This window comes from Podarcis erhardii, assembly GCF_964252035.2.
Source record: "Podarcis erhardii genome assembly, chromosome: 5".
In the NCBI taxonomy this organism is placed as follows: Eukaryota; Metazoa; Chordata; class Lepidosauria; order Squamata; family Lacertidae; genus Podarcis; species Podarcis erhardii.
This window is the reverse complement of record NC_138509.1, coordinates 89,093,680-89,105,680: the sequence shown is the minus strand read 5'-3', so window position 1 is coordinate 89,105,680 and position 12,001 is coordinate 89,093,680. Positions and strand designations below refer to the sequence as shown.

The window sequence follows — 12,001 nt, the reverse complement described above, 5'->3', positions numbered from 1 at the left end:
ACGACTGGCCCATACGGGCAGGGGTACCTTTACCTTTAATAAATATATTGATCTAATATGGATTCTGATGGATCAAACTAGAAAATGTTGCTTAAGAATAGATCAAATACTTAAGGAACGTAGTTCTAGAATAATCATGAACTTATGAAATTTCCAATTAATAAATGCTAGAGCCATGGACAGCATTTGAAAAGGGTGCATGTGTCAACAAATCTAATAGGGATACAAGAAGAACATATTTAAGTTCTCACTTAGAATCACACATTAGACAAGACCTCACATCAGGGCCAGCCCACTCACGAGGCTATGTGAGGTGACTGCCTCAGATGGCAGGATCCAAAGGGGCAGCAAATCCTGATGTCACTCTTTATTCTGGGCCGCCTCACCCATGAGGCAAGGTGAGCTCACAGTGAATATCTCAGGTCCCTGAGCAAATTGATCTACATCTATAGGAGCAAAGAATGTCCCCAAATATTGCAGCCCACCTTCAAGCTGCTGAAAGGTGAACTCTTAGTGCACCATGCCCATGCTTGGAACACAATGAAACTCAAAGCCATTGGTTTCTGAATATGTACTGGTTCTTGACAGGAAAACAGAAATCTCTCCCAGTTAGGAAACTGAATTCAGGATACCCATGGCGCTCACTGTGGATTTGCCATTTTCAGTTGCATTCCCCCTGACAGCTCGACTCCACTGGTGTCAGTTTTGATTCCACTGGGAATAACTTGCCTAACACTTGACTCATATTGGGAGGTCCGCCAACAATTCAGGGGGTGAAACAGGATTAATTTCTGCTATTTGCAACAGCAGTACTTTGCATCCCCAGCTGTATGTGACATGACAGTAGCCATAGGTGTGTTCAGGTGTTTGCCTGAGCATGAGTATGGAACACCAGGATATGCCTCACAACGTCGTATGTATGTTGCCATCTTGGTTGTAGCCAGAAATTAAGAATGAGAAATGTAACCACATCCAACATTGCCAGTGTTATGTCTCCTGGGCAGACAGTGACAGCTATAGTCCATAAACATCTCTCTCTTATCGGAGAACAATACTAGCAACACTGTTTTATGACTCTGACTAACCTTGTCATCCACAGGAGACACGATTGACTCGCTAGCCACCTCAAGGTGAGAAAAGCTTAATTCTTAATGCTAAATGTCTATAAAACATAAGCAGCTTGAAAGTGGTCTGAGAATACAAAGAAGGGATTGTTCAGTATTGCTGGTGTAATTTGACAGCCAGGCCTGGCTTGCTGCTAGTTAAGGGTAAAGTATGCTTATAAATAAGGGGTTAATCAGTGAAACCTGAAGATATTTATGACGGAAGTTTTACAATAGCCATACAGGTGCCTGTAATCAGCACAGTGGCACTTGCAAAGTGCCCTCATCACTCTGTAAGGTTTCATGACCAAGACCCACTAGTTCTGCATTAACTTGCTCTGCTGCTGACTTTTCATTGAACAGCAGTCCCTAATGCTACCTGACAAACCACTGTTGAAACAGATAGTTTCACCAGAAGTTCGTGATACAGAATGGTGGGTGGGCTGCAGTTCAACTGAGAAAGTAAAAGACTATGGATGCATGTAAATTCAGCCCACTAAAGACGTGCACTGATTGTCAGTTTCATCTCTCCTGCAGCAGCCCACTCATTTGCCTTCACGGAACTCAATGCACATTATTATTATTATTATTATTATTATTATTATTATTATTATTATTATTCTGCCCTATACCTGGGGGTATAGGCAAGGGCTTAAATACAAGGTAGATAGATAGATAGATAGATAGATAGATAGATAGATAGATAGATATGGGATTTCACCTGGCTAAAAGATTTGCCTTGTATCTTTAATATTTGGAAGCTGCCCAATATGTTTCAGATCCGTTCTGTTTCACCCCGATCCAATTTGTTATTTGAGTCCAAATCTGATCTTCTAAATCCGAAGATCTATTTCCCCCCACATTTATGATGATGTTGAGTCTTAATCTCCACCCCACCCCCCTTTTCAATAAAGCAGATGAAATTTTCAGAGATATTCCACCTTATATCTAAGCACCTGCCTAGTGAGTGCATGGACTTCCATGAAGATGAACGAGAGGGCTTCTGCAAGACCTTTGTCCTCTCCTGACAGTCACAGCAAGCTAGTCCTTTGCTTTGCAGTCTACTAGCTTTCGTGGGCTCATTTACAAGGCTGATTTTGTGTGTACCAACACATTCCAAAGAGTTAGCTTTCCTCCATATATCATTCGGAAATAGAAGTACATGATAAATTGTCAACAGTGCAAAAGGCTGCTTCAGATTTATCTAACTGTACAAAATGGTGCCGTGAAACAGGGACTCTTTTAAAGAGTCAAAAAACAAAAGAAAGGAAAGGTTTCAACCACATACATTTTCTGGTCCAGCTTAGAGTTTTCCTTTGCAAAATGTAAACAAAGCTCTTCCCTGTGTGTATGTGTGTGTGTACACGTGAAAGAGACAAATTCCTCATTTGCTTCCTAGTAAGGCAGCCTCAAAGACATTGAGTCCTGCTTTGAAAGAAACCTGAGCTGAATTGAGGCTGCTGAGCACTTTCGACAAGGCTGCTTGAAGAGTCTCATTTGACTGATGCAGCTTGAAGTGTTCCACCGCCTCTAGCAGTACTGAAAATTGGTGTGTCCTTTCATCCAGCCTGTAAAGGATGTTTCTGAAAAAGAACAATAAGAAACAGTAAACGCTTGACTCAAACAGATGAAAACAGGTATCTGAAATCATCTGAAATCATCGATGATGCCCCCAGGTGGCAGCCACGTTTTACAAATGATACACATTACCTACTGTAACATTAACCCGCGGCAAGCTCAGAAGTCGACTGTGTATATTTTATCTGCCTTCCCAGAAGTGTGCCCCTTCATCGCTCCAGGAGCGTACATCTACAAATCTTATCAAAGGAAACATCGTCAATCAGGATGAAATATATATCACAGCCCCAGCCCCACGACATCCCAGTAACATTTTCTCATTGAGAAGAATAACAGCCTGATCCCCATACTCAATAGTTCTTTCATCTCACCGGGGTGTTCCCCATCGCCAAGGAACTAATGTAAATCTTACACGGTTGTAAGTACAGCCATGCAACACCTCCCCAAAGATTTTCCCAAATATTATTGCCACGTCAAAAAGTAATATTGTGTGTTTGGGACAGTGAACCACAAAATTGGATACATAATTTTCACAAGGGGAGGATTTTCTGAAATGTTAGTTTATGTGATAGTTTGGTTGGTGGATAATGCACAGTGGGCTGATTGGTTAGATGTAACATACAGAGCGGGGTTGTTTCTGAATGGAGTTCCCCATTCCAAATCGAATGGACAACTGACTTGTGATAAAGTGTTTTGATAGAGAAAACTCAGAATAACTGCAAGACCAGAAATAGTGCTTTAACCACTTTGCTCAGACTCAGAGACCTCCCCGCTAAATAAACTCACACTTGATTCAAATTTTAGTTTTGGATTTTGGCAGGATTTAGGCCACAACTTTATTGATTACAGAAAGTGAGTGGTTGCATAGGTTCTGGTTCGACTAGCTCCCTGCACCCTTGCAGGTAGCGCTGGCCCAGAGCTCTATCATAGGTCAGCCAAGGGTGAACACCTGAGGTAGGCGGAAAGCCCGGGAGCAGACTCTGTTCACTCCCCAGATGCTCCCTTGGACTCAGGCACAGGCACAATCCCCTCTCGGAGGTAGACCAAACCAAGTTGAGTCCCTGGATTCCTTTAACGGAATACACTTCACATAAGGACGGCGAAACTGTTCTCCCATCCCTATCACCTGAACCAGTGCCTATCCGCAATCTTACAAGTTGTGACTATTTGCTATGCAGCAGGCGAAACCCAAATGGCAACAGCCAATCTGCCAAGGGGGGAAATTCCTACCGTGCCCCTGCCCCAATGACAGACGACACACAGTGGCATAGCAAGGTCAAGCACAAAATGCCCTAAATATAGCAAGAGGTGGGCGGGTGTTCCGATGCATGAGCTGAAAGAGGAAGCTCTGCGTCACGTGCATGGGCATAAATAGGTCCCTCAGTCCATTTAGTCAGCCCCCCATTGGCCAGATTAAACCCATCAATGAGGGACCTCCCAATCAGGTGTTGTGGCTGTCCGATATACCCAACCACAACAATGAGGTCAGTCTCCACGTCTCACCGCAACACGTGCCTTCTTTGAGGGAGGACACGCTTTAGCCACAGTGCTTGATAAAGCATTCAATGTATTTCTGCTCTCAGAAGAATATAAGAAAAACCCTGCTGGGTCTGCGGAGCCAGAGGCTCATCTAGTTTGGCATTCTTTTCTCACTTTGGCTAACCACATTCCTATGGGAAGCTCACAAGTTGGAATGGAGAGCAACAGGGTTCTCTGCACTTGAGCTCTCTAGCAATTGGAGAATAGAGATAGAACATAGGCATCCTCACTCGTAGCCAAGGATAGCCTTTCCCACTATTAATTCTTTTAACCATCTTTTAAAGCCATCCAAGTTGGTGGCTGTCACTACATCTTGCGAGAGTGACTTCCACAATTTAGCTATGCACGGTGTGTGAAGAAACAGGTGAGCAGGGTGGCGCTGTGGTCTAAACAACTGAGCATCTTGGACTAGCTGATCAGAAGGTCGCGGTTCAAATCCACGCAACGGGGTGATCTCCTGTTGCTCTGTCCCAGCTTCTGCCAACCTAGAAGTTCGAAAGCATGCTAGTGCAAGTAGATAAATAGGTACCGCTCCAGTGGGAAGGTAAACAACATTTCAGGGCACTCTGGTTTTCGTCATGGAAACCGTCCGTTGCGCCAAAAGTGGTTTAGTCATGCTGGCCACATGACCATGAGAAGAAATACTTTTTTTTGGTCTGTCCTGAATCCACAACTTTCAACTTCATTTGGTGTCCTTGAGTTCTAGTATTATGAGAGAGGAATCATAGAATCATAGAGTTGGAAGAGACCACAAGGGCCATCGAGTCCAACCCCCTGCCAAGCAGGAAACACCATCAGAGCACTCCTGACATATGGTTGTCAAGCCTCTGCTTAAAGACCTCCAAAGAAGGAGACTCCACCACACTCCTTGGCAGCAAATTCCACTGTTGAACAGCTCTTACTGTCAGGAAGTTCTTCCTAATGTTTAGGTGGAATCTTCTTTCTTGTAGTTTGGATCCATTGCTCCATGTCCGCTTCTCTGGAGCAGCAGAAAACAACTTTTCTCCTTCCTCTATGTGACATCCTTTTATATACAGTGGTACCTCGCAAGACAAATGCCTCGTAAGACGAATAACACGCAAGACGAAAGGGTTTTCGTTTTTTTAGTTGCTTCGCAAGACGATTTTCCCTATGGGCTTGCTTCGCAAGACGAAAACATCTTGCGAGTTTCTTTCCTTTTTCTTACAACCGTTAATACCCAGGGAATCCGCGCTCAGCAAGACGAAAAAATCGCAAGACGAAACAACTCGCAGAACAAATTAATTTCGTCTTGCGAGGCACCACTGTATTTGGACATGGCTATCATATCACCCCTTAACCTCCTCTTCTCCAGGCTAAACATGCCCAGCTCCCTTAGCCATTCCTCATAAGGCATCGTTTCCAGGCCTGTGACCATTTTGGTTGCCCTCCTCTGGACACGTTCCAGTTTGTCAGTGTCCTTCTTGAACTGTGGTGCCCAGAACTGGACACAGTACTCCAGGTGAGGTCTGACCGGAGCAGAATACAGTGGCACTATTACTTCCCTTGATCTAGATGCTATACTCCTATTGATGCAGCCCAGAATTGCATTGGCTTTTTTAGCTGCCGTGTCACACTGTTGGCTCATGTCAAGTTTGTGGTCAACCAAGACTCCTAGATCCTTTTCACATGTACTGCTCTCAAGGACCCAAACCATGGATTCATGTGGCAAGAAAGGAAAGATCTGGAAGATCTTTCTGACAGTAAGAGTTGTTCAATGCTGGAACAGATTCACTCAAGAGGTGGTGGACTCTCCTTCCTGGGAGGTTTTTAAGCAGAGGTTGGATGGTCATCTGTCATGGATATCTTGTTGAGATTCCTGCATTGCTGGGGTTATGAATAGATACCCCTTTTAAAAAAGATTTTTAAAAAAGAAAATTGGAAATTATTTATGTAAGCAACTACAGCAGCAAGAATTATATTAGCACAAGCTTGGAAGACAGAAGAAATGCCAACGAAAGAACAATGGCAAGGGAAACTTATGGAATATGCAGAACTGGCAAAATTAACAGATAAATTACATGAAAAGGATAACAAAGACTTTAAAAGAGAATGGGAACCATTTACAACATACATGAAGAAGCAACATAAAGAATTGGATTCACTGGCAGGGTTGGAATAAGCAAACACAATTGTATATAACAAAAAGTAAGATTATATGTATGGGGAAAATTTGTGGGAAACAACACGCAGGCTGAGTAATATGGAGATAAAAAAAATGGGAATACGAGGGACATCCAGGGGAGGAGAGGGGGAATATGGAAAATTGTTAGATAAATAGTGTTAGAGGATGTATACATGGAAAAACCTATATATATGAATAGATACCCCCTTGGGTTCCCTTCCAACACTACAGTTCTATGATTCTAATGTTTTTGGCTTTCGGTGTTTTATTTGTGTTTGTTTTAATTTTTGTGAGCCTTCTTGAGTTCCAGTTCTGGGAGAAAGGCAGGATACAAACAAACAAATGTGTGGAGAAGCAGCTGCCTTGTGGCTCAGATTCTTAGTGTGCATGGCTGACGGGTGCGCATAGAGCAGCATCTGTCAGTCATGTGTCCCCAGATACTGTTGGAATACAACTCCAATCGTTCCCAGGCAGCTCAGCCAGCGGTCAGAGATGATGGGAACTGCAATCCAACAGCATCTTGAATCACAGAAGGGGAGCAGGAAAAGCCACAAGACCTTTTTTCCTGGAAAGCAAGAGAACTTATAGCTAGATGTCAGTTGTGCAGACCTGCCAATCCCTGTGCAGTGATGCAAACCACTTCAAGGCATTCTGGAGGAAGTCCCAGGTGCCCTAACTGAAGGCAGCCTGGATTATAGAGATAGAAAAGCAAGGTAAGCTGAAGAACACTGCTTGAGAGGGTGAGAAAACAGCAAGGAGATGGAAAACAGGAAAGGGCTCCCACTCGAATAGTTCCACTGTTATTCTTCGAAGCAAAGCTATTATATGTCTCTTGCTGTAAGCACAGCAGGATTAAAAGCATTTTTGGAAAAAGCACACACAAAAAACAACCCAAAAAACCCTACTCAGTTGGTTTCCACTAGGCTTTGGTGGGTCTGTTAGAGCAGGTAATAAATGTTATCTTAAAGCAGGTGTAATCATTATCCTAATTAGAGCAGTATGTAAATATCATAAATCTCTACCCAGGGGCACCTTTGATTGTAAACTATATTGTGTGATGTTGGAAAATAATGGCGGGGGGGGGGGAGAGAGAGAAGGTTGGTGAGCAATTGCAGGCAGGAGTTTATCATCAAACACATACAAAGGAATTCATAAAATGAACGGACAGAGGAGGGGAAAAAATAACAAAAGAAAGCAGCTCAGCCAAGACACTCCATTAGTAACTTAATTACATGACAGGCCCAGTGGCAACTCCAAATTAGTAATAAAACTGCCAGCGATAGTCACCCAGAAGACTACCAGAGAGTATTTTCTGCAGATCACTATCGGAGATGTCTAATTACTATTCGAAGAGAGGGATTGGCTAAAAAAAAGTGACAGGTTAAATGGCAACTTAGAAAGTGCGCTTGGAAATGCTTCCTTTAGAGTCTCCTTTGCATAAAGGCCATAACTTACCCCACAAAGACACTAAAACCAGCATAACGGAAACATTTTAAATTCTTCGCTGCCTCTAAACCGTGGTTGGGTGTAAATACATCATTGTAGCTGGGTGCTGGAAAACATATAGGACAGCGATGGAAAATCTGACCAATGCTCTCCCTTCCTCAGGATTCTTTCAGCAAGATTGGCCAACCAGGTACCAGGGTCAATCTTTTGCTTTATGAGCAGCTGAAATACAATGTGTCAACGAATACCGACACAGTAAGAGCTGTTCAACAGTGGAATAGTCTCCTCTGTGGGGTTGTGGACTCTCCTTCCTTGGAGGCTTTTAAGCAGAGATTTGATGGCCATCTGTCATGGATGCTGTAGTTGAGATTCCTGCATTGCAGGGGGTTGGACTAGAATACCCTTGGGGTCCCTTCCAACTCTATGATTCTATTATTTAAGCAACTAAAAGCTCCAAAACGTACAGCAGGGGGTTGTCTGCCTCCCGTAACCCTTTGAAGTCTTTGCAATAATCAATTACTGTTGTGACGGAAACAGCATGGCGGCAGCTCAGCAGTAATGTTGCCATCGTGCTGTTTCCAACATCACAGTGCTATGTTGGGACAGCAGGGGTAGTTTCTACATACATCCCTCTGTCCTCTGATGTCACGGGCTGGCTGGATGCAGAAGACTGATGGGAGGCACCAACTGGGGAACCCCCAGGGGAACCCCCAGGGGAAGAAGGCTCAGAGCCAGGGGCATTGGTGGAGGGACAACGATGAGTGGTCAAGAAGGAGAAGAGGGAACAGACTGGGAGGAGGAGGAGGAAGAGAAGTTGGAAGCTGATTAATGAGCACAAAGAGGCTGGAGCAGAGAGCAGACCAGAATCAGAGGCAAGAGAGGATGGGACCAGGAGACAGAGATGAGGTTGGTTGCTGGAGTCCAGGGAATCTTCACCTCCCATCTCCCAGAACACAGAGAAAAATGAGGAGGGGAGAGCAATGGGACACTAGACGAGGGAGCCTTAGATGGCTTGGGAAGGACCCGGGGAGAAGGAGTCTTAGAGGTGGAAGGTGAGGACCTTCCATCCACACAATCACCTCATTGGGGCAAGACCTACTGGAAAGAGTTGCAGTGATCACTAGAGCCAGTAGGGAGTCTGGCTTGAGAGTGTGTTAGGCCTGGGAAAGTAAAGATGCTCAGAGGGCCACATTTGGCCCTCAGGCTTGAGTTTCCCCACCCCTTTGTTTAGAGTTGTGCAAATTTGGGGTTTTCATAGAAAGCCCCTGTTTGGTGGGACAGAGGTTTGTGCAGATGCTTTCTGCAAACATTCACTTTTTATCTGATTCATAATGTTACGTGACGTCACAATGTTGTGCATCGGGTAGCAATCAGAAAAGATGACAGGATGACATCATCCTGACTTACGGCAAACAAAGGCGGTGGGAAGCAAGGGCAATGAAAATAAATGGACAAAACTTTTGACAAGGAATGCAAACAAATTGACGAAAAGCAGGGAGTGTTTCTCAGCGCTGCCAAAAATTGCCCTCTGCTTTAGTTTACAGCTACAATCCTGCCTGCACTATTGCAGAAGAAAGACCACAGTACCAAGAATTCCAACAAGGGCAAAGCTAAAAGGCAGAAGAAAGATTTAAGAAACCGAGGGGGCATAGGACATGAATTTAGAGCATGGGAATATATCAAGCTGCCTTCTAATGAATCAGATCATTAGTCCACCTAGTCCAGCAGCATCTGCTCCAAATAGCCATGGCTCTTCAAGGTCTCGGACAGAGGTCATTCACTGACCTGCATTCTTAAGTTCCTTTTAACTGCAGATGCCAGGAACCGAACATGGCTCTCTCTGCATGCAAATAATCTGCTCTGCCAGTGATCTGCAGGCCCTTTCTGTTCTTCTGAGGGGCTAATTGGAGCCATCCACTGGAGCTCCACATAATGGCCCTTCTAGTTCAGCATCCTGCTTTTACAGTGGCAGACCAGATGCCTGTGAGAAGCCTGCAAGATGGGCGTTGAGCACAACAGCACTCTGCCCACCAGCAGTTCCCAGAAACTGGCAATGCTGAGTTGGCCACTAGATGGGAGTAGTAGAAAAGTCTGGGGAAAATACTCCTAGCAATCCCCAAGGGAAAAGGCAGGGTATAAATAGTGGTGCAATGGGTTAGTGTGTCTGGCAGTAACCAGAAGTTTGGTGGTTCGAGCCCACCCACAGATGGTCATGGGCAGGATCCCAGCATTTGTAGGGGGTTGGGGTAGATGACCCTTGGGGTCTCTTCCAAATATACAATTCTATGAAATATAACAACAACAACAACAACAACAACAACAAAGCACTTGCTGTTTTATTGTGTCTTAGCAGAAAATAATAGAAGAATTTGAGGCACCAGAAAGCCACAGTCCTCTTTCTGTTGACCACAGTAGTTTGATGGCCATAATTCTTTGATATTTATGTGATTAAAATGACATCAGTCCAATCCCTATGCCTAATCACTTCAAAATACCTCCCTCCAAACTTAACCATTTTGATCGCATCAGTATAATACACAGAGTCACTGCAACCCACACAAAGAGATTCTCAAAAGGAAAGTGCAATGCATTATTGATGACACTAATGAAATTACTACACACATCACTCATCCTTAATGGGTCCATTTCAATGACACATCATAGCAACCCGAAAAGTACAGCGCCAAACTGGGAAAAGTAATTAATAACGCCAGACAGCAATTCTGAAGGAGATAAAACCTCTTCATGGAGCTGACAAATCAGCCTTAATAAACTAAGGCAAAGGTACATACAAAAGGAATTTTATTAAAAGATGGGGGGGGGGAGACCTTCCACTGTCTTTATGAGCCATTTCTGTGACTGAAAAATGTGCTCGTTTGGTGATAGAAATAATGGCCCTCTATTCAAACATTGTTTCTCATTAGCTGAAATGGGCATGGAATAAGACCCATACCAGCCAGAAAGTAACTTGTATTATGCCACGTCTTAAATAAATCAAACGAGATAATGCCAAGCCTTTGCAAATGGCTTAAACTGTAATATTCCATAATGCAAGAACTAATTTTATTTTTTTGATAATGAGGTTGAACTATTTCAGGGGTTAAGCTGAGGCAGCAGTGGGGGTATTCTGGAGTTTACATGCTCCTCTGGAATGGAAAAGGACCAGAAGGGAAACAGGTGCTGGATTCAAGAACGGGTGCAAAAGGAAGTGGGTGTTGTGTTCACAATGTAGGGAATGGGCCAGACAGCTAATTCTGCCCTCATCTGCTTCTGCTGGAACTCACCAAAAGGCAAGCAAATGGAGTGCCCAATTGCTTCACATTCCCCTGCTGAACAGCATTCGAAAGAGTGAAACCTTCCTGCACTCTTGAGTCTGCTGGTATTGAGGGGTGGGTCAGACATGCTTGGTGCCCTGCCCACGGTTTCTGCCCACAGGTGTTGAATTAATTATTGGGAAATCATTAAGCGGCATCACTTTATTAAAATCCAATATTTTTGAATTTGGCACCATCTATAATTGTGGATAGGGACGCGGGTGGCGCTGTGGGTTAAACCACACAGCCTAGGGCTTGCCGATCAGAGGGTCAGCGGTTTGAATCCCAGCGACGGGGTGAGCTCCCATTGCTCAGTCCCTGCTTCTGCCAACCTAGCAGTTCGAAAGCCCGGCAGGAAGGTAAATGGCGTTTCCGTGTGATGTGGCTTAGTCATGCTGGCCACATGACCCGGAAGCTGTACGCCAGCTCACTCAGCTAATAAAGCGAGATGAGCGCCGCAACCCCAGAGTTGGTCACAACTGGACCTAATGGTCAGGGGTCCCTTTACCTTTACGTTTATAATTGTGGATTGAGCATGAGAAAAACACTTTTTTTCAGACTTATCATATGCACACAAAAAAGTTAGTTTCCTGTAGACAATATTTTCATCAGACTACGGTCTTTAATTTCCCCCCAAACATTTATTTATTATGAAGCATTATGAATTGCATCTATGACTGGCCAGTTCAGAATATTGATACAGTTAAATGGTCCACCTCTAGTGACAGCATTAAGATTTGTACATTGACCACCGACGAAGACATGTTTTGGGTCGAAGCATCTCTGCTTCTCACTATTACTGCAGATCACATGACTGTTGGTTCTCAGCATGATTGCTGGTACAGTGGTACCTCGGGATGCGAACGGGATCCGTTCCG

The 12,001-nt window shown here is 44.2% G+C and overlaps 1 protein-coding gene across 6 annotated transcripts in view; it reads right to left on the bottom strand.

Moving 5' to 3' along the window:
- Positions 1 to 2,273: 2,273 nt before the first annotated feature.
- Positions 2,274 to 12,001, bottom strand: part of NAALADL2 (N-acetylated alpha-linked acidic dipeptidase like 2) — an 821,817-nt gene continuing 812,089 nt past the window's right edge. For all 6 annotated transcript variants that reach the window (XM_081862367.1, XM_081862368.1, XM_081862369.1 and 3 more), the window contains one exon: positions 2,274 to 2,686. In XM_081862367.1, coding sequence (XP_081718493.1) covers positions 2,488 to 2,686 — 199 coding nt within the window. In that variant the 3' untranslated portion in view covers positions 2,274 to 2,487. The remainder of the gene's footprint in view (positions 2,687 to 12,001) is intronic.